Source organism: Podarcis erhardii, assembly GCF_964252035.2.
Source record: "Podarcis erhardii genome assembly, chromosome: 3".
NCBI lineage: Eukaryota > Metazoa > Chordata > Lepidosauria > Squamata > Lacertidae > Podarcis > Podarcis erhardii.
The window spans coordinates 88,439,709-88,466,367 of record NC_138507.1 but is presented as its reverse complement, the minus strand read 5'-3'; the positions used below and the strand labels follow the sequence as shown (position 1 = coordinate 88,466,367).

The 26,659-nt window shown below is 42.4% G+C and overlaps 2 protein-coding genes across 6 annotated transcripts in view; one reads left to right on the top strand and one right to left on the bottom strand.

The window, feature by feature from the left end:
- The window catches only part of LRFN2 (leucine rich repeat and fibronectin type III domain containing 2), a 267,352-nt gene that overhangs the window by 206,546 nt on the left and 34,147 nt on the right, over positions 1 to 26,659 (top strand). For all 5 annotated transcript variants that reach the window (XM_081854161.1, XM_081854164.1, XM_081854165.1 and 2 more), the window contains one exon: positions 5,446 to 6,838. In XM_081854161.1, the coding sequence (XP_081710287.1) occupies positions 5,466 to 6,838 (1,373 nt within the window). In that variant the 5' untranslated portion in view covers positions 5,446 to 5,465. The remainder of the gene's footprint in view (positions 1 to 5,445; positions 6,839 to 26,659) is intronic.
- Positions 1,269 to 2,614, bottom strand: LOC309337593 (putative CENPB DNA-binding domain-containing protein 1). The gene is made up of 3 exons (XM_081854226.1): positions 2,464 to 2,614; positions 1,781 to 2,289; positions 1,269 to 1,705 (listed from the first exon to the last, which is right to left on the bottom strand). Exons 2-3 carry the CDS (start codon positions 2,261 to 2,263, stop codon positions 1,412 to 1,414), a joined length of 777 nt encoding a protein of 258 aa, XP_081710352.1. The 5' UTR covers positions 2,264 to 2,289; positions 2,464 to 2,614; the 3' UTR covers positions 1,269 to 1,411.

The window sequence follows — 26,659 nt, the reverse complement described above, 5'->3', positions numbered from 1 at the left end:
TGCTAGGGACAAAACCTGAACTACTAACAAAAACAAAAACACTCTGTTTATTTCTCCTCAAGTTATGCACCCATAAGTGTTGGTTTCATTCCCTCCGGACTCTAGTACAGTCATACCTCAGGTTAAATACGCTTAGAGTTGAGCACGTTCGAGTTGCGCTCCGCAGCAACCTGGAAGTAGCGGAGCGCGTTACTTCTGGGTTTCGCCGCTTGCGCATGCGCAGATGCTCAAAATGATGTCATGCACAGAAGCGGTGAAAAGTGACGCGTGCAGACATGCCGTCGCTAGATACGTTTACCTCTAGATGCGAACGGGGCTCCGGAACGGATTCCATTCATATCTAGAGGTACCACTGTATTTAATTAGCTCTGCTAACATCCCCGTCCCCACAATCCTATAAGCACCTCTTACTCTCCCTGGAATTGAAATTAAATAACTAACAATTTGCTGCCATTTCATGATATGGATGTTCAGCTGCCTGAGAAAACCACCTCACTCTCCCTTGTGATAGTGCCGGCCCTGTGATGGACTAAAGGATGCAGGGACAAATTATAAAGAATAACCTTCATTTTGAGGCCCTACTTTTGAGGATTTATCCTAGGAAGAGAAAGCTGGACAAGATGGATCTTGACACGATCTAACAAGGCAATTGTGTATTTTTATAGGGTGAGGCAAATTGTAGCTTTGAACCACCAAAGTGTTTATCCGATAATGGACTTGTAACCAGTGAGGTGACTTGTAATTTATTTGCAAAACTCAATGAATGGAGAAAGCATTTTTTTAAAAAATGTGTCTTGGAGACATCGCTCAAATGAGATGCCACCTCTCAAGACTTGTATCTTTATGAGGGGAATTTGAATACAAAACAAGAGCCTTTATGCCTCTTACTCACATTAATTCATGCAGAACCATGTTATAAGAGGACTAAAGAGGCAGTTTTTCACTCAGTACCGAGACAGGAGCCTACCTTGATTTACAGACTTGCTGCGAAAATGCCACTTTCATAGCCTGATAGATGCCTATTAAATGCAAATTGGGAAAGCGGTGAGATATCACCGTCATCCCATCTGCATTCTGTGGAAGGTTTCATGGTAGGAGTAGAAGAGAAGTCCAGAATACAGTGGTGCCCCACAAGACGAAATTAATTCGTTCCGCAATTTTTGTCGTCTAGCGAATTTTTCGTCTTGCGAAGCACGAAATCCCATAGGAATGCATTGAAAATCAATTAATGCGTTCCTATGGTCAAAAAAAGTCCAAACAAAGCCAAATTTGGTACAACAACAGTTTATTAACTGCTCTTTAAAGTCACACATACTGTAAAGAGCAGTTCAAAAATTGAAGGGAAAATAAATTAACTTTATAAACATGACAGAAAAACATTTAAAAATCAACAAAGTGTACAGTACATTTTCTAAGACTCTGGGGGACCACTCGAAGAAGGCTCCTCTTCCACTCTTTGCTTCTTGGTCAAGAACCTGTCCATAGTCTGCTGCTTTATCCGCCTTTTCCGCAGCTCCCTGAAAGACGACATGACCCTCGTATCATAAAAGTTCCCAGCGTCATGTGCCACGTGCTTCTCATGGTGGTGTAGATCTGCAAAAGTCTGCACCTCCTTCCACTTCTGGCAAATGTCCCTCAGTCTTTCGGAGGACAGCCGTTCCTCAGTTGCTTCCTCCTCTTCCAGTGAGGCCTGCTCCTGCGCAGCCTCTGCCTGCAGAACGTAGCCCTCCGTCGTCACAACCTCCAGGAACTCCGCTGCAAAGTCTTCAGCCGCAGGAACATCAGAACTGGCAGCCTCTCCATGCCTGACCACACTGTGGATGCCAGATCTTGTCTTGAACCGGTCAAACCAACCTCTGCTAGCCTTGAAGACTTCTGGCTCGGCTGAGGTTCCTGGCTGTTCCCGGATGAGGTCAGCGTGCAAGGCCTTGGCCTTCTCACAAATGACGGCCTCAGACACTGTGTCCCCTGCACGCTGCTTCTCTTCTATCCAGATGAGCAGCAACTTCTCGACCTCCTCCAGGACAGCTGGGCGGTTCTTCACGATCCTGGTGACTCCCTTGGCTGCATCAGTCGCCAGGATCTTCTCCCTCATCTTCAGGATGGTCCCGATGGTCGATGGGTTCCTGCCGTACTCCCTGGCGATGTCCGTCACACGCATTCCGCCGTCGTGCTTCCAGATGATCTCCTTCTTCATTTCCAGCGTCACCTTCTCCTTCTTCCTCTCGCCGGCCACCGCAGCAGCAGTCTTCTTGGGTCCCATGGCAGCACAGCTCCTACCTTCGTAAACTCAGAAACAGAAAAAAAAATCAGTGATGTGCTTCAAACCCAAAAAATACAAAAGCAGCCAGCCACCCACCACACAGAAATTAAAACCCAGAACCAAGGCCTTGAATCCCAAGCACCCCAACCCCAAATCCAAAATCCAAAACCCCCCAAAAAAGTTTTAAAAGTTTAGCTTACCAAATGGATGAAAGAGAAGTTCTGGAAAAGCTTCAACAATCAACCACCGACGTCCTCAGAAACCTCAAATGGCTGCAAAATAAGTTTAGGAAAAGCTTCAAAAATCACCAATGTCTTCAAAAACCTCAACTGCTCCCACAGACACGCACCAACCCACCCACAACACAGAAATTGCAAACCCCTCCCCAACTGCTCCCCCAGCCCCTCCCCAACTGCTGCAAACCCCTCCCCAACTGCTTCCCCACCCAGACAAAAAAAAATTTCAAAAAATAACAACATGGCCAGCACTCAGAAATTCAAACTCAGAAAATTTTTCAAAAAAAATCAACCTGGCCCAGTGGTCACAGAAAATCATAAAAATTCCCCAAAAAGGCCCACAAGCCCCCAGATTATCGCAAACCCCTTCCCAACACCAAGTCCTTGAATCCCAAACACCCCAACCCAAAATCCAAAACCCCCCAAAAAAGTTTTAAAAGTTTAACTTACCAAATGGATGAAAGAGAAGTTCTGGAAAAGTTCTGGAAAAGTTTTGGAAAATCTTCAAAAGTGAGCAAAGTCTGAGAAAAGGCTACCAAACCACGTGCTAACAGTTGCTCCTCGAAGTCAAGTCGCAACTGCAGCTGCTCAAGCTAAGCACCCTTGGTTTTAACGGTTTTTACACAAAGGAAACAAAGTCGCAAGACGTTTTCGTTTTGCGAAGCAAGCCCATAGGGGAATTCGTCTTGCGAGGCAAATCGCGGGCGAAAAAACCTTTCGTCTAGCGAGTTTTTTGTCTTGCGAGGCATTCGTCTTGCGGGGCACTACTGTATATATCTTCTGTGGCTGGAGTCCCTGTGGATCAGAGCATGTGGGGCAGATGTACAGTTTTGCTGCTACAGGTGTAGAAAAGTCTACATAGTGCCAAAATATAGCCAAGAAGGACAATTCCCCTTGGACTTCCTTCCTCAATGACCTTTTTCAGTGTTGACAGCAACACCTACAACAACTTGGAGGACATACGTGGCAAATGCCTTTCTTGGAAGATGCTGGGAAGTATTTTGCCCAAGCAATCAATTTCTAATTCTGTGGGAGGCTTGTTGCAACTGCTGAAAATTGCCTGTAGTGTGTTTCCATTTATGCAATAGGTGTCTGCAGTCAGAAATATGGTTTCTGGGGTATTTCCAGCATATGAAAACTGCTGATCGTCCTCTTGATGAACACTACTCTCTCTTTCACTCTCTCGCACACATAACTTCACACTTCCCCATTTCTTTATATCTATTCACTAGGCTCTAAAAGTTCATAGGAACATTATACAGCCCTCCTTTGTTGGCTGTTCCTATGCATTCCCTACAACTGAATTCCATCTTTTCTCCGTTTTCTTCTTCAGTGACAACCTTCTCTCATGAGTAAAGTGAAACCCACAAGCATCTCCCCAAAGGGTAACTGGGAAAATATAATACACTTAAAGGAGTCCCCATAGTGTGCAAAAAAACCCTTTCAAATGCAGTTTTGGACTAGAAGCTAGGAGAAGTAAGTTTGTAAAAGATGTTCTGCTCATTGCAAATTAGCCATCTTCATCTCTTTCCTCAAATTGTTTCTAAACTCTTGTTTTGTTTATAGTTACAGCTGCTAGGATAATACACAAAATTAAAGCTCCAGAATATAATTATCCTTAAGATTCCAAAAGCTGACTATCTGTTAGTAATGGATAAATACAAAGCATGGAGCTTTGCTAACTGTGCTACAGATTTGCATAAATAACATGGCTACAAATGCACTGCATCCTGGTTTAATACAGAAGGTAAAATGAAGCTAAACTTATCCTGCATTTTGCAGAAACATCCAATATTTATTTGCAAGGCTTAACCAAAGGAGCCGTTTCAATCCTTTGTCTTTCCTCTCTGTTGCAAATTAACAATTAGGTCTGCCAACATCTCAACAATTTGTTGAGAAGGGGGGAAAAAACCCTCTCAAGATAAAAAAAAAGAAAATGGAAGATAGGATTATTACCTCTCATCTCAACAAGTTTGAAATACTGTACTATATTGCACAGCTTAGACAAGCATTTCTAATAGATCATGTGGTCAGTGGAGGCTTGGCCAGTAGGTTTACTGGGGCAATAACCTATCAAATGAAAATTCAAGGCATAAAAAAAAAAAGTTTTCCTCAAAATCTCAAAGCAACACACTTTCCTTGTTTTATTCTTTTTTCATAAAATCTTAGCACTGTAGAGTTTGAATGGACCGCCAAGACCAATCCCCTGCAATACAGGGAAGAGTGTGATACACATACTCTCATACCCCAATTAAAAATCAAGGACAGGCAGGCTGGTTGTTTATATCCATTCCATTTTTTTTTTCTCCAAAGAGGAATATCAAGGTGGCATTCATGGGCCTCCCTTTCCTTGCATTATTCTCACAACAACACTGTGAGGAGGCTGAGAGGCAATGGCAGGTCCAAAACAACAGAGTGAGCTTTGTGACTGACTGGTGATTGTATCCTTCCACCAGGGATGGTGTGTCCCATTTGGCCGCCTGAGGCAAAACAGGGAATGTGCTGCAGCGCTGCCCCACCACCGCCCTGCCCCACTGAAACCGCCCTTACCTGGCAACGGCAGCTTCCGGCAAGATATCACTGAAATCACATAAGATGTTGAGTTTTATTGTACACCACCATAATATCGTTTTATGACTTGGCAATTTATATTTATATTAGTACTGTCTAAATTAATACAAATAAGTAAATAAATATTATTGTTGTCAATGTATAGAAAGGAGAAACAATGTTGAGCATTTCTGATTCACCAGGTCATCACCAAGAAAATGCTCATTGGGTTATTTTGTTAGAACCATCTACATGCATTTGGCATCTGTTAAGATCAGAGTTCAAAAACTGATTCTTTGGATTATTATTTTTTGGTCAAATAAATGGGCATGAAATTAGTTTAATAGCTCCAGGTGGAAATAACTTTCTAATATATAACTGTTCTCATTCTTGCAGGCCCCATCGTGTGATTTACCATGGAAAAACTGCTCTGCGGCATCCTGGTGTTTGGAGTGGCTGTTGTGGTCAACGCTTGTCCAAAATATTGTGTCTGCCAGAACCTGTCTGAGTCACTGGGGACTCTTTGCCCTTCCAAGGGCCTCCTTTTTGTACCACCAGACATAGACAGGAGGACTGTTGAACTCCGTCTTGGGGGCAACTTCATTATCAACATCAGTAGACAGGACTTTGCCAACATGACAGGCCTTGTTGACCTTACATTATCTAGGAATACTATCAGTTACATACAGCCCTATTCTTTTGCTGACCTAGAGAGCCTACGGTCCTTGCATTTGGATAGTAACAGGCTGCCTGACATTGGGGAGGATATTTTGAGAGGCCTGATTAATCTTCAGCACTTGATTATAAACAACAACCAGCTGAGCTGCATTTCAGATGAAGCCTTTGAAGACTTCTTGTTCACCTTGGAAGATCTGGATCTTTCTTACAATAACCTCAGAAGCATCCCTTGGGAATCTATAAGGAAGATGGTAAACTTGCACCAGATTAGTTTAGACCATAATTTGATAGATTATATTACAGAGGGTACCTTTGCAGATCTTCAGAAACTGGCCAGATTGGATCTAACCTCCAACAGACTTCAGAAGCTGCCTCCTGATCCCATATTTGCCAGATCCCAAACAGCTCCATTAACCTCAACTCCATTCTCCACACCTTTATCTCTGAGCTTTGGTGGAAACCCTTTGCACTGCAACTGTGAACTGATGTGGCTGCGGCGTCTTGACAGAGATGATGATATGGAAACTTGTGCTTCTCCCCCAGGACTAAAAGGGAGGTACTTTTGGTATGTCCGGGAAGAGGAGTTCATTTGTGAGCCTCCTTTGATCACACAGCACACTCACAAATTGTTGGTTTTAGAAGGACAAACAGCCACCTTGAAGTGCAAAGCAATTGGAGATCCATCTCCAGTTATTCACTGGGTAGCACCAGATGATCGACTTATTGGGAATTCTTCAAGGACAGCTGTTTATGACAATGGCACCTTGGAAATCCTGATCACAACATCCAAGGATTATGGGACATTCACGTGCATAGCGGCAAATGCTGCTGGAGAGTCTACTGCAACAATTGAGCTGTCAATTGTCCAGCTTCCCCACCTCAGCAATGGAACAGGCCGGGCCGCCCCACCAAAATCAAGGCTTTCTGACATCACCAGCTCCAGCAAGTCAAATCGAGGGGAAACCAAGGGGCCGCCTGAAAGGGCTGTGTTGGTCTCTGAGGTTACAACTACCTCAGCTTTGGTCAAATGGACAGTAAGCAAGTCAGCTCCAAGAGTTAAAATGTACCAGCTACAGTATAACTGCTCTGATGATGAGGTTCTAATTTACAGGTAAGTGTGACTGGCTGTCAGCTTTCCTTAGAAGAGAAATGATGGGGTGGCAGGTGATTTGGTTGAATAAGTTGTAATATGTGCCTCCATCTGATAGACTTGTCACAGAAGACAAGAACTGATGGATAGTGATTCCCCTTTCCTCAGTCCAAGTTGTGACACATATTAGGAAGGGATCGAAAGGGAACATAGCTCAGAAATCAACTTGCAGTGGCTATGCTCCTCACTGTGACTAAAGTGGCCTTCTTTAAATTCCTAGTTCCATCGGCCAATGTTGATCTGTAGTTTATTAGCCCATAGCAAATGAAACAGCTTAGCCTCCTCCATTTAATGGGAAGTTCTGTCCACTTCCCTTCCCATAAATATTCTGCCTTCTCCTTTGTGAGATGCCAAACCTGCCTCATGTCGCCCCTCGACTTCCTATTGCCCTGTAATCTTATCAAATACCGTATTTTTTGCTCTATAAGACTCACTTTTTCCCTCCTAAAAAGTAAGAGGAAATGTGTGTGCGTCTTATGGAGTGAATGCAGGCTGCGCAGCTATCACAGAAGCCAGAACAGCAAGAGGGATTGCTGCTTTTACTGCGCAGCGATCCCTCTTGCTGTTCCGGCTTCTGAGATTCAGAATATTTTTTTTCTTGTTTTCCTCCTCCAAAAACTAGGTGCGTCTTGTGGTCTGGTGCGTCTTATAGAGCGAAAAATACGGTATGCATGTGACCGTGAATACAAATGGTGAGCTGTGACCATGTTTGAGAAAGTATCCACAGCTTGTTACTCCAGCAATATTCCAACAGTAATATTGTGCTCATTACAAATGAACATTTATCATGAACATTTTCAGATACAACAGGAAAAAAATGTCTGCTGGGACTGAAAACTAAGTGCAGATTAGGTTGGCCCTAAGAGCCTTTGACAGAAGATGGGCAGCTTGTTCTTTTTCATGGTCACAGAGAAGCCATCCTTTGTGTTCTCTGTTCTGCACATTTCATAACTTCTCAATTCTTTTGAAATATTGAATGGCGAAGAGGATGAAGAGCCAACCCTTCCACCCTCAGTGAAGACTATTGATTTTTTTTTTTTTTTAAGGTACAAATTGCATATCAGAGTGAGCTTCTTGTTTAGACAGTACGATGCTGCTGCCTTCACAGGGTCATGCTTCGGCCATATGAAGGGGATCTCAGGGTTGCAGTGACCACCTGCAAATTAGTAGGCCTAGGAAATAATGAGAAATATTTCCCATCAATCCTGCAAGGGCACAAAGCATGAAAGCCTATCAGACTGAGAATCTCAAGTGCTGGAAATGTTTGTGCTGGTGTTATTAAGATTAATGGCAATGCCGACCAGCTATTCTAGGTATGTTCCTATGGAATTTCTACATTATACTCTTGCCCTCTGCATCTGCCTGTTATGTACAGTTAAGAGGGGAATAACAGACCCACAGTATAACACTGAGAACCCTATAACCAGGTCTTTGGTTTGAGTAGATATATTTCCTTTCATTGCTTTCCTTTATTGTGCATGCAGTTCTGCTCTGCTCTTTTGATCTTTTGCTGTAGGCTGGGTTTTTTGTTTTGTTTTTATCTGATAATTTTAATTGAAATTTGTAAGTATTAGATTTTTGTAACCTGCCCTGGGACCATTTTGGGAAGGGTGGGCTACAAATACAAACAATAAATAAATAAATACCCAGGTCTGTGCTGGATACTTCCTTGAAGGGGTCATGTGATGTTAATATTGTGGACCCACAACTTTAGCTCCACCAGGAATACAGGCTGAGCTGCTGACTTCCATAGATCTTGAGAAAGAAGAGGAGGAGGAGGAGGGAGAGAGGAAGGAAGAAGTGGAAGACCAAGAGTTGCCAGGCTCTGATCCTGGGAAGGCTAGAGCAGATGAGGGGAGTGCTAAGTGCAATGAAAAGTGTGGTACTTCCCTGGAGGGCGGAGAGAATAATTTTGCACAGCAAAAGCATGACCCCTCCTTCTCTCTTAGAAAAGAGAGTGCAAAGAAGGATGTGATCCACAGTCTGTTTGCACAGCACAGTCCTCCCAAGAGAGGGGGGAACTTGTGATGCATTTCATACTGCAGATGACCTTAGGAACTAGAGGGAAGAATTCCCAGCACAGGAGTCATAATGGCCAGATAGACTTGTAAAGAAACAACAGCTTCCTGTACTCTTTGTTAGGCACTGCCATGCTCTGCCTCAAATACAGGAAATGTTCATGGAGGAGCTAATGTACACAAATGATGGCTGAAGGACAGGGATCAGATCCACTGAAACAATACACTACATTATCTTTCCAGTTGACCCTGAGACACAACTTCCTACCAAGAATGCAGTTACTTAGTCCAGTGGTTCCCAAATTTCTCCCCCTGGGCATTACTGACAATCTCTGAAGGTTTTTGTGAACCTCTTAATGTTGTTTTAGCAATTGTTATGCACTGTGCTAGATGCTGTGCGGTTTTTATTGTATTTTTCTTGCTTCTTTAATTTCTTACATTGTATAACACTTAGCATTTTACCGAATTCAGATTATAATAATGAACTACAGTATAGAAAGAGCAATAAAAATACAATTTAAAATCAGTATGGATATTTAATGCAAACATGCCATGGACTACATGAATGAAGTTTGAGGTCCTCTGCCCTAGTCCAGCTTCTGTAATGGGAACCTTGCAATTCCTGGCTAGAATGTCCCCATGTGGGCTGGGATATATTGAATAGCATTTGCAAATTGCAATCCTACTGAAGGTGAAGGACGTTGACAAATCTGGCCCATGACTTCATGATCCTGCTGGCTGGAACTATGTTAGAATGAAGAAATTCTTCTTTTGCTCCTGAAATGTGGATCTGAGAAACGCTTTGCAACTGTTGGATTTATGACAGACTTAGCCTCATTTTATTTTGCTGTATTTCTTATTAAGGGTGATAAAAGCAAGTCTGCAAATTAAGAATTACTGCAGCATCTCAGTCTGCGTAATGGTTATATTCACACTATGAAAATGTATATTGGATATTTCCCAAGATTTATATTTTTCATATATATTTTACAGCCTGGGGAAGATAATCTGTAAAATATAAAAAATGTTCCATGTCTCAAGCATATTTAAGCAATTGTGGGCTGACTGGATTACTTAAGATTAGATTTTATTATATATAAATAGCCTGCAACACTAAATATTTTTACTAGGAAGTCCCACTGAACTCTGTGGAATATATTTCCAAATAAAATTGGATAGGATTGGACTGTTATTTAGATTTTATTTTTATCCTAATGGGGAGATTGAGGATTTAGGATACTGCAAATTTGCAATATATTTGTATCTGTATTGGTGCATATAAAGCTGTCTCACACTGAATAAGACCACAGGCCCATCTATCTCAGTGCCACCTACACAAGCTACAACAGCTCTCCAAGGTTTCAGACATAATTCTATCCCAGCTCTCCCTAGATATGCCAGAGATTGAATATGGGACCTTCTGAATGCAAAACACACGTTCAGTTATGTGTATTATGTTGATGCCTCTGGCACCAATTGGGTGAACTGGTGTGATGGCACAGGCTTTTCGTGAACTTTCCAAATGCTAAGGGGTTCACTTGGAATGTTTTTGAAGATTCCCAGTACTTAGGGCAGAATATTTGCCTTCTGTGTGACATGGGGTCAGTTTGACTGGGATGGAAATTTGATGCAGGTCCTTGGTACAGCAGTGTTGAGCTGGTTGAAGACAGGTAAACAGGTAGATGCTTGTGTTAAGGGTAAGGAACTAGGCAGTGCTTTTTTCTGGGGGGATGCAGGGGTAGGCATACCCCTAAACATTTTGTGAATCTAACAGGAGAAGAAACTAAAAATTGTAAAAAAAATAGTTTCTTCTCTAGCACGGTGATTGTTAAGTTTCGTTGTTACCACCTCTGATGGTGGCCACATTTCCTTTCCTGGTGTAATGCATGTTCTTTGTACTTTTGTCCATTTACTGTATTTATTTTCCGCAATTTGAACTAGAAAATGGTGATTTTCTTGAGTCAAAATGAGAGTACCCCTAAACATATATATATATATATTTTAGAAAAAAAAGCACTGGAACTAGGGATACACAAGGAATTCAGCAGCTGCAAAGTCTAATATAATCTAACATGATCCACAACTCCAGAACTAATATGTGGATTAGAATTTAATTATCCACCAGCTTTGACCCTTCTCAACTGTCCCTGAATGCATAAAATATGGTTCTCAGCATAGCTAAAATGGGGTAGGGTGTGCAGCTTAAAATGAGCGTTTTAAAAAACAATAAAACACCATGCATATTTTGAGATAAAATGCATTAAAGATACAAAAAAATGCAGGTTGGATTATAAAAAAAAAATCACAGAATAATTCAGAAATGAGATGGAATAAATGTATGAGTGAATGCATGTGCAGGTGGCACAGACTAGAAATAGGCTGATTTGTCCATCCCTAAATAGACTGCTCTTAAGTGGTAGACTTAGCAACTGGGAAGATGAAAAGCGGAGAAATGTAAGAAAACAGTAGAGAAAACAGGGAAATGTTGCAAGAGGGGGCTATTGAGAATGAATAAACCTTAAAGCATTTGAGGCTCTAAGAGAATCCACAGCTAAACTTGGGGGTGATAGGAATTGTGGTCCGGCAACATTGGTGGGCCAATGATTTCCCACCCAACGTAGGGCCTATAGGTGTACTCTTTACCAACCCGTGCCTTCCAGATGCTTTGGACTACAACTCCCATCAGCCCCAGCCAGCACTGCTGTGACTGAAAGAGTTGTATACAAATGGGAGGAAATAAGCAGTCAATTAGAAGTGAGGCATTTGGACTGGCAACCTTAACAGGGCAACAATAACCAAAAAGCGGGAAGGACACACATAGGAAGAAGTGCTGTTTTAAGATGGCACTTTCAGCCTACAATATGATGATGATAACTATATGTTGCAAAGTCAATTGAAGGAAACTGAAAGGTGCTCAGAATTTTGGAGGATGGCATGTCCTTAACACTAGAGTGTAAATTTTAGCTTTGTAAACTAATGTGTGAGCTAAAAAGGTAAAGGGACCCCTGACCCTTAGGTCCAGTCGTGGCCGACTCTGGGGTTGCGGCGCTCATCTCGCTTTATTGGCCAAGGGAGCCAGCGTATAGCTTCTGGGTCATGTGGCCAGCATGACTAAGCCGCTTCTGGCGAACCAGAGCAGCGCACGGAAACACCATTTACCTTCCCGCAGGAGCGGTACCTATTTATCTACTTGCACTTTGACGTGCTTTCGAACTGCTAGGTTGGCAGGAGCAGGGACGGAGCAACAGGAGCTCACCCCATCGTGGGGATTTGAACCGCCAACCTTCTGATCAGCAAGCCCTAGGCTCTGTGGTTTAACCAACAGCACCACCAGCATCCCTAATGTGTGAGCTAATCTTCCCCATTGGGAATCAAACGTTTCGGCTCCCGAATGATCGAAAACCAAAGTGAGTGTTCTGGTTTTCGAACGTTCTTTTGGAAGCCGAACACCCGACAGGGCTTCCAATGGGCTGCAGGAGCCGTGCTTTGGAAGTTGAATCCTTCAGAAGTTGAACAGACTTCTGGAATGGATTATGTTCAACTTCCGAGATACGACTGTATTGTCCTTGTGAAAATTGCATGGTGGAGAAATGTCCCAAGCTTGTCATATTATAAGAAGGGACCAAAAGCACATCTAGAGAGACCCCCAGGTATAGGGCTGTATATAAACAACAACCGCCCAGCATCCTATTCTCACTGGCTAATTGGATGCCTATGGGAAGCCTGCTAGCAATTGCATTCTCCTGCTCAGGCTGCTCAACAACTAGTATTCAGATTGGCATATCCCTGTTTGACAAGACAGAAAGATTTGTGGATGGAACGGGAAAAGTTCTTCACTACCCTCTGACTGAGATTTAAGGTTGCAGCCGTATGTCTACTTGTGCCTCTGCTACTAGTTCATACTCACTCTCTGTCTTCTTCAACATGAGCCCAATTAGCTAGCTGCAGAGTCTACCTGCTGAGCATGGTCTGTGGCATGTGGGTGGCGTGAAGAGAACTCCCTTAGTTTCTCGCTTTGCAAACAGATGACCTGCAGCAGTTCCAGTGCAGTATGCCATCTTCTGTACTCCTTTTTGAGGGTCACAGACTGCCCTGAACAATTAAACTTCAAGAGGTTAAACTTTGAACATCAGACAGAATAACTGTTGGTTAAAAAGAAATGTGAGGAAATGGAATGGCCTGAAAGACTGTTCTGAAACTGCACAATTAATCGTAGTATCCGGGCAGGTAGAAGAAGTAGGCTTAAAAAAATATATCCTTTATTGAAAGATGAGGAACCTGTGGCCATCCAGATATTGCCGTCTTTAACTCCCACCATCCCTGATCATTGGCCATGGTGGCTGGGGCTGATGGGAGTTGGAATCCGGTAACATCTGGAGAGGCTCAGGTTCCACATCCCTATTCTACAGGCAGAAAGAAGTCCCCAAGAAAGGGTTCTACTCCCCCAAGATCTTAAACTTATTAACAGAATCCAAACGTTACTGCCCAGACAGAGATGTTGATGGGTCCTAAATGTGAGCATTGTTATGACATGTTCTGCCAATACATGCCAATTCTCATCAGGATTGTTACTTTGAGGAAACAGACACCCCGATCATTAGTGGAATTATGATCCCCTTTGACAATTACATCAGGGAACTCCTGCAGCTACAAATTTCTGTGGTGTGTTTTATTTGTGTGACATCTCTTGATGGTGCTCCACTATGTAAGGCAAATAAGAATAACAATAGCTCAATTACCAGTATGCACAGGTTGCTGTAAACGTAAGTTTTGCAGGGTCTCAGACTGAAAGAGGATAGGGAAAAGCTGAAATCTGCAAGAGTTCATTTGATCTATAATGCCAAGTAGAAATGAGCCCAGTCCATGCATCCAAAAAACATGATGACTTAAACTGGGTAGGGAGAGTTTTTACACATCCAGCTGTGCCTGTTCTACCCACAACATTCCCACATGGAGTGTGAAGGTTTGATGATTGTTTAGAAGTACATTAAAAGCCTTCCCATGATTATTAACCTTGCATTATAAGGGGGGCTGCTTCAGACCTGCTCAAAATGGGAAGGTTGGGGTGGAGTGGGCATGCCCAAAATGTGAAGGGGTATTGAAGACTCAACCAATGACTCCCTCTCCAGTTTAAGCCTTCCTGAAGTCTTTTGAATGTATGAATTGGGCAACTTATGCAATAGAATGCAGTGAGAAATGGATTAGCATGAGTGAGCTTGTGAAAGGGTCCTAAACACCCTCACACACACAACCCATGAAACAACCCAGTTCTATTACCTATAACCCATCTCTCAAAACTCAAAAACTTTCAAATGTGACTTAGTAACCTGATGAAGAAAGCATGTTCTATGGAACATGGTGGGGCTGATGTCCAAGTCAATGAAAAGGCTCCTATATAGCATGAGATGAAACAGCTTGTTCAGAGACAGATGTGGAAATTTCGTATCTGGCAATGATTTCCATATTGGATTTTTTTTTTTCATTCACAGTGACCTTTAGCTATATAAACATTTTTTTTGTGTATCGCTAAGACCTAAAAATGCGACTGCTGCTGTTGCCATAGCAATGTGCTATGTTATTAACAGAATGCTAGGATGTCACTGTGAAATCATGATGCCACAGAGCGAGTTCAAATGAATGGTGGAAATGGCAAATGAGATGGGGACTGCAGCACAGAAAGATGCTATGGTGCCTAGTCCACGAGAGTTCTGCCACGTCTATCATGTGCAGCAGGTACATGGCTCAACATCTCCTTGCTCAGCTCAGCTTTCAAAATTAATCCAATAAGATGTGAGTTCTGATGGTGGTGTGGTGTAGTGGTTAGAGTATTGGACTAGGACCTAGGAGTCCAGGGTTCGAATTGCCACCCAGCCATGAAGCCTACTGGGTCACCTTTAGCCAGTTACCTCCCCTTACCTGAATCCACCCCGCAGGGTGGTTGTGAGGATAAAATGAGAGGAATAAAACTATGTATGCCACCTTGAGCTCCTTGGAGGAAAAGTGGGATATAAATGCAAGTATACCATCTGAATCCAGCTAGATTACAAACATAGAATGCATGGATAAGGGGCTACTATTAAGTGGAGTGTGGTCTATAGGCAGAAGATGTTTCGGGGGGCGGGGAGGCGTTGGCTGCTATATGTTGGTCACTACCAAACTGGCAGTGTGTAACACTACTTTTGCTTTGTAATGGGTGTGCAACATCCAATTATTTGGAAAATCTCTTTTTAATGTAGCAAATCATGTTTTTGAAGATTTGTGCATTAGAGTCATAGTTCCAAACTCTGCCTTGGGAATCTTACTTACGAAAGGCTGGCTGTGTTCCCTGTAACTTTGGTGTTAATCAGCTGCAAAGACATGGGAGTTATACTTGTGGAAGTGAACATATCACAGGAAGTTTTCTGGATGTTAAGAAAATTATCTCTAGCAACTCTTTAAGCCACTCGGTGATGCTCTGTTTTAGCTCTGTCACTAATTGTTTATCTAACTCATCAAAGGCTCTACATTCTCACTCGAGGCACATTCAGGATGAGTAACGCCACAGTGCTTACCCACAACAGCTGCCACATTTCCTCTCTTAGCCGCGCAGCACCCAAATGACAAGGCCCTCCCTGGCCCTTTCAGTATGGAGAAGCTACTCCATGGAAAGTCTGTTTTGTTTAAACTTCAAATGACTCACCGTTGTCATGTGTGAGTTGGATGTTTTAACTTATTCATGTTTGTGCACGTTGTGAATATTAAAAGCCAACGAAAAGGGCCACTGGCTCCCTCCCTTGTGTCAATATAAGGAATCCCACATATTACATTGTGTAGGAGATATTGCAAAAGAACAGAATTGAACGGGCTACATTTACTTTGTACATGTTTCGTATTTGGGTGGAGGAAATATTATTAGGAACCTAGGAAGCCGCCTTCTACAGAGTCAGGGTGTAAAGAACCCAAAGAGTGCTCACTAATGGTTCCCCATTATCCTGGGGGGGGGGAAGGGACAAGTGGGGTGCCCCATGGTTCTGTTCTGTGCCCGTTGTTGTTCAACGTCTTATTGTTCAACTGTAAGGACATCAAGGGCGAATGCAAGGCATTTATTTAAGCAACAAGTATTAGATTTCGTACATCTCTAGCAATTTGATACCAACATACTTTAAAGACCATATCCTCCCACAGTAACCTCTTTGGACATTAAAATCATTCTTGAAGCCATGCACACCTTAAAGATTGATGAACACCTAAGACAGGGTCTTTTCTGTTTTTGACACTCCAACTTGGGAATGATCACTCTGGGGAGGGTCACCTGACACTGAATCTGATATGATTTCACAGGCAGATGAAAATGTTTTTACTTACGCAGGCTGGGCCCCTACCTGCCCACAGACTGTCTCACCAGGGCATGCTCTGGTTTCTCCCACTTGGGCTACTGCAATGCGCTCTACATTGGGCTACCTTTGAAGGTGACTTGGAAACTACAACTAATCCAAAATGCGGCAGCTAGACTGGTGACTGGGAGCGGCCGCCGAGACCATATAACACTGGTACTGAAAGACCTACTTTGGTTCCCAGTATGTTTCCAAGCACAATTCAAAATGTTGGTGCTGACCTTTAAAGCCCTAAATGGCCTTGGCCCAGTATACCTGAAGGAGCGTCTCCATCACTGAGGTCCAGCTCCGAGGGCCTTCTGGCAGTTCCTTCACTGCAAGAAGTGAGGTTACAGGTAACCAGGCAGAACGCCCTCCCTTCAGATGTCAAGGAAATAAACAACTATCTGACTTTTAGAAGCAGCCCTGTTTAGGGAAGTTTTTAATGTTTCATCTTTTATCATGTTTTTAGTATTCTGTTGGGAGCCACCCAGAGTGGCTGGGGTATAAATAATGTTGTTGTTGTTAATGTTTTTAGATGGTTGATCTAACTTAACATCACAGTGGACACATTTTATTTTGGGCAGCTGTGTTTGTTCTTTACTCTGTGTGTGTGTGCATGTGTTTATCCTGTTTTAAATTACTGTTAACTGCTGTGGCTGTCTTTGGGCTGAAGAATGAGATAAGACATGAAAGGATGAACTAAGCAGGGGCATTTTCATGTATTATCAATGCCATGTACTCTGCTTGAACTTCACATGTGGAAGAATTCATTTTCCCTATCCACACCTTTGCTTTGAGCTCCTGAAGTAATGGCTCCAACTGAGATTAAATGGCTTGCGCAAGTCAGCTCCTTTTCTCTCACCTTCCTTTCCTCCACCTTAAGAAATGCTTGAAACCCACTTGTTTGCCAGAACCATTTCTGTTCTGAAAACTAAACACAAGACAAGAAAAACATTACTGCCACATGACAAAAGTCTAGAAGGCATCTCTCATTGAAAAGAAATGGTGTGCAGGGGAAACTCACCTATAGCTCAGTTTGTAAGTCAGCATGAATGTGTGCATCTATTAATTTCAGATCTCCTGGTTTCTCATTTACCCCAGTCTTTAATTCAGTTCTCCACATTTCTGCAGCAATTTTCAATTTTTAAAAAGAATATTCTGATTAAATTTGGCAGCATTTTAGTGCAAATTTCTCCTACTAAACACATTTAGAGAAGTGCAGATTTTGAAGGAGGACTGTATTTTGGTTCTCATATTGCTTCAGAAAGTGCAAATTAATTAGATTCACTTTTAAATGCAAACCCCATCAAATTTCTCCCCTATTCCAATAAGCTAGTTAAGAGAATGTGCATGACTTTTGGCCAATTTACTCCTATTGATTTAAATTAGGCTCTCTAAGAATAAAACCACGTCTTTTCTCACAACTGCATAGTCAGCTGGCCAACCACAGGGCTTTTATTCTTGCTAAGTACCTGTAAACATCACACTAATTACACATAGCTTTGTCTTCTGCATGTGTGGTGCAATTGCTCCTTAAAGATAGGGAAATTCTGAGAAGTATATACTGTCTTTATTTCATGCCTTGCAGCGAATTGTCAGAGCGTGGAAAATAATAGATATCGTAAAAGCACAAAGCATGCTTCCCAAGAGAAATTATTGAAGCACAGAGACTGGAAAACTACCTTGGCTTCTCCAGTTTTGTCTGCTGCTGGTTTGTTTTTCTTTAAAGAGTCCCCTTCAGGCATTCACTGGAAAGGGCAATGGATTCCTGCCCCCCCCCCCCCCGATGTCCTCATCTGCACAAGAAGACCATTATGATTTGTGACCGTGCAGATCAAGGGGGTTGTAGGCAAGCTTCATTATTCCCATGGGAAAAGGGCAATAAGCCATGTGCCACTTATTCCTAGAAAAGCAGTCTGATAAGCCTGGCTGAGGCCTTCTGTTGCTGGCTACCCTCCCCTTTTCCAAGGCAAGTGGTTTCTTCCATCTCAAGGAAAGGAGAGGTGTACCTACTGGGAAAGAAAGAGGGAGGATAGGGTGCAGTGTACAGCATAAAACAAATACAACACACAACAACGACAACAACAACAACAGATAAAACTTTAAAATCTACTTGCTCATAAATTTAATCTACGCATGGTATGAATGGATCCAAAATACTGTCCTTTTTGATCTGAATTACCGTGCAAGCCTAACACCCACATGTGTTGGTGGGGAAAGGTAAAAAACTACTAGCCCTCAGTTGAGGCTTACAACAGGGAAAACAGGGATAAAGTTCAAACCAACACTACGAAAACAAGTTCATAGTAACATAGCAGAGGAACAGCAAATATAACAACATACATTTCAGTACTATTAATATAATACAGTTGCTTAAACAACATGCCACATCTAGTAGCAAAAATAACAAGGGAGCTTCACAGTTTCACGTTAGACCTAGAAACACCCCTCCCATGATATTGCTCCATGATGTTGCAACCAGTTCAAGGAGGGTGTCCCTGTCTGTTTGCTTCCTCCTCCTTACTCTCAGTGCTGCCCCTAGAAAAACTCAGCAGGGAGGAAGACGAGAACAAAACTAGAATCACTTATCACTTGGCTCTGCCTATTATTGGCTCCTGTTATGCCTGTCAGTGGTTCTGGCTCCACCTACTGCTGGGCTTCCTGGCGTATGCCCACTACTAGCAACAGACACCAGCCACTGCAGCATACCCTGCCATGCTGACTGAGTTGGAAGTTATGCTGGTAAAGAGAACAAACAGGAGGCATGTCAAGGGCAGGAATGGCCATGTGGGGGCCAGGGAAACAAATTAATGCTGCATTCTAACTCCCTTCATTCACTGTTACCCCCCCCCCCCCGAGCTCAGTCTAACTAACACCACCCAAAATGCAGGTGTAATTAAATTCACGGAAGGGCAGAAAATGAAGTTTCTCAGCACGGTACACAAACTACAGTTCCCAGGATTCATTGGGGGAAGGCATGACCATTTAAAGTGGTATAATTCTGCTTTGGTCCTTACACAGGATAAACACTAGCGTATGTGCCCTGTGATTTGGTACCTGGTTAGGCTTGCTCTGCCCCATTGCTTAGCCATAGATTAATTTTTTTTATAGTTGAACATCAAATTTTCTTTTTAGTGATTCTGGCCTCTGCTGCCGCTAAAGGAAGGATCTCTTTTTGACTCAGGTTCCTCGTCTCCATTGAAAAACAACACTTTGGATGTTCTCTCTTTCCCTGCTGTGTTGCTTATGCAGTCCCTCTCCTGCCCTATAATGATGTTGACTATACTTTATGTAGCTAATTAATCCAGAGCTGTAATATATTCCAGCAGCAAATAATGTCCCAGAATTTCTCTTTGGGATTCTCCACGGGACCGTGGGTATATTTCTGTGGGGGGTATATATAGCTAACTTGAAGCAGAATTTATTATCTAACTGGAGGATAGGAGAGAGGCAGCAGTGGTTTGTGTAATTCTGGAACTGGGACTCTGTAAAACTTCTAGCCATGATGCTTCAAGGCAGAATGGCAGCACTTGGTTATTATTATTTTTTAAGGCAGAATAATTATTTCAAACATCTTACAATTGACTTTAAAGGACAAGTTTATTTAAGCATCTTCAAATGCAAAGAGCTAACATTTCTCCTATAAGACGCTGCTGTGACTATCACGAAAAGGCAGAAGTTATGAATGTAAATGTCTTAGAGCAGGGCTGGGAAAACTTTTTCAACCTGAAGGCTTTGTTCCTTTCTGGGTAAGCTTCTGAGGGTCACTGGTGGAGGGGCCCAGAGGCAAAAGTGGACAGGACAACAACTGTAAATTTCACCTTTGTAGGCCAGTTTCTACACAGACTCGCACACCCCTTTTATCCTCCATCCACACAAGAGTCATGATCAGAGTTTAAGGAAACATCTCAGGCAGGCAAAAACACTCAAGGAGGTTGTGAAGCACTCAAGGGGTGGCCAAAAGTCCCCACCCCTCTTCTCCTTCCCTCTGTTCCTCCGTAGCGTCAAATATTCCTGACAAGTCTGGAAGCAAAATCTGGGGGTGGCTAAACTAAATTTGGGGGTGCTGGGCGAATCTTTGCACCCCGGCGGCGCATATGCTAAAGACAGCCCTGGTGGCAGCAGGGGTGGGCAGAGTACCTACAGGGATGCTGCACTACAGAATTCTGCTGCCCGATGTAGCTTATTCAGTCTGCCTCATGAGCAGCCTGGCCCTGGAAGCATTTTTTGAAATGGCTCCGTTACCATTCATTTTGTAAGGGGTAATGCGTGGTTTGACAAAAAATAATAATGGTGAGGACATTGAGCAGGGCTTCTGAATTTGATTGCGATAGTAGTGGGGAACCTCTAGCCCAACTGCCTCTTCCCCTCTCTGAAGCCCCATCTTTTCACTTTACAACTAATTCCCGCATCAGCTGAGCAGTGGGGGGAGATTGTGGGGAGATGAGATTTCAGCATCCCTTCCCTCCGCTGCCTTCCTACTCAACTGATGGGAGGAAAATAGCCCAGAAGAGGGATACTGTGACAGAATTGGCCTGCAAAGCTAATAGTGGTTGAACACAACAAAGTGCCTAAAGTCAGTGCCCTGGTCTCTCACTCGCTTTTCCAACAATCCCAAAATAGCTGTAAAATCTTCATTCTGGATCTTTACTCAGAGATCAGAAGCTTCTTAAGTCTTTCCCTGGCTCCATATTTTGCTCCAAGACAAGAACACTTCTTTCTTCCTCTTCCACTGCAAAAGACTTGGGCCAGCCTCCTTCTTCCAGCATACATCTAAGGGATGACTTTATGAAAAGATAGGGAGACAGGGATCTAACATGTTGGCATGTTTGGAATAGACATTTAAGAGAGCCTAAAGGCCTGGGTGGAGGGGAAATTGTGAGTGCCATCTACTAAGTCTGGGAGCAGGGGGAATGATTTGATAGAGGTTGAAACAAGAGAGACAAAAGACTTATAGTTACAGATAGGTAGCCGTGTTGGTCTGCCATAGTCAAAACAAAACAAATTCCTTCCAGTAGCACCTTAAAGACCAACTAAGTCAGTTCTTGGTATGAGCTTTCGTGTGCATGCACACTTCTTCAGATACACTGAAACAGAAGATGACTAGTGATGACTAGAGGTGTTCTGTTATTGGTGTTCTGTGACTAGAGGTGTTCTGTGATGACTAGAGGTGTTCTGTTATTTTCTTTTTTGGGCCTGTCTTGCTGCAAGACAGGCCCAAAAAAGAAAATAACAGAACACCTCTAGTCATCACATACAGCTCCCAAGTTAAAACAGTACAACGCATCATCAGAGATCTACAACCTCTCCTGGACAATGACAGTTCTCTTTCTCAAGCTCTGGGAGGAAGACCTTTCATTGCCTACAGACAGCCACCCAGTCTTAAACAACTCCTAACCCACAATAATACTACAACCAGACCTAACACGGACACTGGCACCAGAGCCTGCAATAAACCCAGATGCCAACTTTGCTGCCACATACACCCGGACAACACCATTACTGGCCCCAACAACATCACACATACCATCTCGGGACTATTTAATTGCTCATCGTCTAACATTGTGTATGCCATAAAATGCCAACAGTGTCCTTCAGCTCTCTATATTGGACAAACAGGCCAGACCTTACGCCAAAGAATAAACGGACATAAATCGGACATCAGGAATCACAAGACAGAGAAACCAGTAGGAGAACATTTCAATCTCCCAGGACATTCTATACAAGATCTCAAAGTAGATGTTTTACTACAAAGGAATTTCAGAAATAGACTGGAAAGAGAAGCTGCTGAATTACAACTTATCACCAAACTCAAAACCATGGAAAAACCTGGTCTGAACAAAGACCTTGGATTCTTATCTCATTATACATGACAAAGCCATTTTTCACCTTTTCACCCCTTGCTTTTTCCTGTAAGACCTATTGCAGTCGTTAAGAGTCGTCAACAGGCTCATCACAGCTATCTGCCAATCACCCATTCCCACCACCCTTCTGAGTAATACCCCTCCCCACCTTCTCACTATATAGAAGGGTCTGGAAACTTCTGTTTCAGTGTATCTGAAGAAGTGTGCATGCACACGAAAGCTCATACCAAGAACTGACTTAGTTGGTCTTTAAGGTGCTACTGGAAGGAATTTGTTTTGAAAAGACTTATAAACATTGCTGTGGTGATCACAGCATTTAAGGAAATTTTAAAAGCGCAGATCACCATTTCATTGAGCATGTGGAGCTGCTGTGATCTGTCCTTGTTTTTTAAACAACAGGTAACAAAAAAAATGTGTTAGCTTTCCAACTTCTATCTGTTTGCTCAAAATAAATTGCTCTGTGCTTTCCTCCTGGCTTATAAAATGGAGTTTTTCCTCCCTCTTTCTATCTAGCTCAGGACAATCGGAAATGGTAGCATTTTATTTACTTAAAAGATATCTGTGGTGTTGTAAATATTTTCCTTTTTCTGGGATATATGGCTTGGGGAAAAGAAGGTTGCTGTTTGGCTGCCTGTCTAAGCACAAATTAGTGGAATCCTGACTCTGTGTATGTGTGTGGGTGACACAATAAAGTCAGAAAGAAATTGCTTTCCTTTGCTTTCTGGAACAGTAACTGTGTTGGACTGTCGTGCTAAAAAATGTTTATGTATAATTTAATTGGGAATAGCCCAAATGATCCCAAGCAGATTCAAAGGACAGACCTTGCTTTTAATCACAACGAATTATTTTCCTGGTTCACTAAAATCATACTTCTCTGAGCTTTGGGTGTGAAAGCAGGATGTAAACAGCACAGCTAGACCAAAAAGGTAGCATGATTCTTTTGCAATCATGCTTTCCCTTAACAAACAGAAACTTTCTTTCTTTCTTTTCCTCCCTCCCTTCCTCTTTCCTTCTTACATGGAAAGTACTTCCAGGAAGTGGGGGCAGTGTGAAAAAAAAAATGCCCTTTCTAGTTATTTATTTTTTAAAAGGTAAAACCACCTATCACAATAGCCCCTGGACATATTTGCCTGTAATTTGGCAAGTTTCTTCTCCCCCATGTCCTCAGTTTTCAAACTGATTAAAAACAACAACTTGTGTTTTAATATTGATCTAATCTGAATATAGCAAAAAGATATACATCCAGATCTACATTGTCAAACATTCATCACAGGAGTGCTAACTGATGTGGCCAAAGTACCAGAGATTTTATTGTCCCTGTATTAAATGTGAAGGTGAAATTCCAGTCAACGGGTGAATAAAACATCCAGGTTATATGTGCCATTTCTTTAAAGTGTAGCAGGCAGCTAAGCCCAATGGATCTAAGGAAGTTTCAAGGCAGAGGTTGCTGAGCAATGAAGCGGTGAAAGCAATTAAGAGAAACTGTGGGAACGTCCTTAGCCTTGTTTCTTGCCCAGAAATCCTCCATCTATGGTGCTTTAGTGTGTTCATTCATTCAACAAATTATGCAATAAAATAGGTCACCATTTTACAGGTGGGGATCTGAAGTAAGAAGTCCTGATCTGCCCAAAAAAACGAAGTGAGTCCATGGTGCAGGACTCCCAAATGTAAGCCCAACTCATTATCCAAATGATCACAGTTCCTCCTATTTGGCTGATGAAGAGAAATCAGAGCCTGTGGCAGAAATGAGCTAGAAATATTCTGGCATGATCAGTTGTGCTTTGCTGTGCTTGCAATTATATGATTTTTTAAAGCAGCAAACAGCAATTCAGAGAAGTGTGATCTGGATAGCGAAAGGATGCAGTTACTAAAATTGCATATATATTGCTGTGACTAACAAAACAGAGGTATTAAAGTCAAAGCAAACATTTTCAGCTTCTACCCTTCTTCAGCCATCCTGATGTGAATCAAAGGGTGCTGATGCCAAGGTGGCAGTTACAGAATATTGAGGACAGGATATGCAGAAGTGCTGCATTTGCTGTTGAAAGCAGGGGTGGATTGGGGGGGAGGACACAGCCGCAGCACCCTCAGAGGTGATGGCACTGTGTTTACCAGGGCAATGATGGAATGAGTCAGGGGGCTCTGGGGTGGTGGTGCCAGAGTCCTGAACTCCCACAACATGACTTTGCCAGGAGAACACTGTGGTTTACATAAGTGGATGAAATTTGCAGGCAAAGGAGCCGCTCCAGAGTGAATTAAACCTGCCAAATTTCAAGCAGAACTATCCACTGTTTTTCAGCTGAGTAATGTCAAGGACTACCCCAGATCACCCAATTCAACTCACTACTTGCAGTACGCACAGAGCCGATGCACACTCCTAGTATTTACATAAGGAGGACGGGATATAATTGCTCAAATACAGCAAAACAACAACATATAGTCTATTGGTACCTTGAAAACTTTAAACGTTAATTTGTTTCAGCTACCACAAAACTATTTGCCATTTATCCTAGGGTTACTAGTCACTGAGACATAGCATTTCAAAAACTCATTAGAAGTACCCCGGGAACTCAGACTGTTTTGCATTTTTGGCCTTTTCATTCCTGCTGCTATCCTCACTTGAAGGCAGGTTTACTGAAGCATACCAGCAGAAAGTGGAGGGCTTGCCTATATTTCTGATTCTTTTGAGTGCATATTGCTTTGGCTGTCTTCACAAAGTTTTTATGCCTAATGTAGGCAGGCCTAGGCATATTTGTCTGAGCTGTATTATTCTGATACAGAGAGAGAGAGAGAGAGAGAGAGAGAGAGAGAGAGATGTAGATGTACTGCACTAAGCTCAGCAATGGGAAGAAAGAAACAGGGGAAAAGGCTCTTTGTACTCCGTTGCCATGATGCCTACACAAAGCCTTAATGAAGGTGACGCAGGTGGCAAATAGAAAACATTTTATCTTTCACTGACCACCACTATTGTATCTTTCTCTCTTGCATCCCCTGCCTATTAGGTGTCTCTCCCACCTGTGACTCATGCTTGATGCTTCTAGTATGATGAAATCCACTTAGCATCTGTAATACAACTGCAAATTTTATACTATAGCAGACATGGCATATGAATAGTAGAAAAGTGATATTTGCATACCATACTTTTGAGACCCTGTTCCCATGTGGATTGGGGGCGGGGAAGAGAGAAGGTAGGGTAGTCAATGAACCGGGGGGGGGGGCAGGGGGCGGAGGCCAGAACTGGCTAGTGCACTAACTTCTCCAAATAAAGGAGAGCCATGAAAGTGATCATGGCATCTAACGAGATCTTCCTGGATAGTTGGATAGTTTTATCTATGTGCTTTTGTGAAGAAGGACTTTCTTTAGTCTACCCTTAATCTTTCAACTTTCTAGTGATAGAGGGAGAACAACCTTTCTTTATCCACCTTTAATTTTATTAATTAAATTCTTACAATGCGTGCACACACACACATATATATAATGTACAGATATGTAATACAATATCCCACCCTTACCCAGAGAATGGAGAGAAGCGTTCCTATCTTGTAGCCATATGGGTTAGTCAATTCAGGCAAAAGAATCTCTGGGTGAAGGTCTCTGATGTTTAATGCTGCCTGCAGTCCAATAATGCTCCCTTCTGGCCTTTGAAATCAATCTGTCCAAAAGACAGAATTGCAAAAACTTAATAGAAATCAATTCATCAGTCAATTATGTTTACTGAGACCAACGGAATCAATGAAACTTAAGTGACTGATGCTAACCTGAAGACCCTGCAGTAGAAACTATTGGGATTAGAGTTAAACCAAAACAAGTCTTTTCAATTTAATTTTCTCCCTCATTTTTGTCAAAAAGCCTCTCCTTTTCTTCCCTTTGTTATGATTTTGGCTGCCCTTTCAACATTTTCTCTTACTTTCCATGCAAGTCTGGAGCATGAGAAGGAAGTGTGCGGAGAAATGGAAGAGCAATTCTTTTGATCCGCTTTTCACAGGAGAATGGCCACAATTGATGGTGCTGAACTTGCTTGCTGATTGGAACGCAGCTCTTGGGCAGATCACACACTTTTCAGGGTTTTGCAATGTCATTTCATTGTGCAAAAAGTGCACACAGAATTGGTTTTGTTGTTGTTGTTAAAATGTATATAAAATGCATATTTAGTAGGGAAATGCATTGAAAAGCATAGAATAATGTCCTTACAACAACATGAGCAATGATGCATACATGCAATTTAAATATCAACTTTTCATGCATTCTTTCAAAAGATCTGCACAGAACAGGTGGAACAGATTTTGAATTGAGTGCCAGTGAAAATGAAATGGGCATATCGCAGCCAGATTAAGTGTTTGCAAAGTGGGCTGCAATCCAAGGCCCACTGTCTGAAGGAGCCCATCAGCTTTCTAGACCCATCTGCCAATGACATGTATACAGTGGTTTTTTTTTCTTTTTCTTCCTTATGTGTACAGTTTACAGTTAATTTACAAAAAAAAAAAAAAAGCATCAGGAAAAGAAAGAAAAAAACCAATTCAGAACCTGGATTGTGCATGGTCCTGT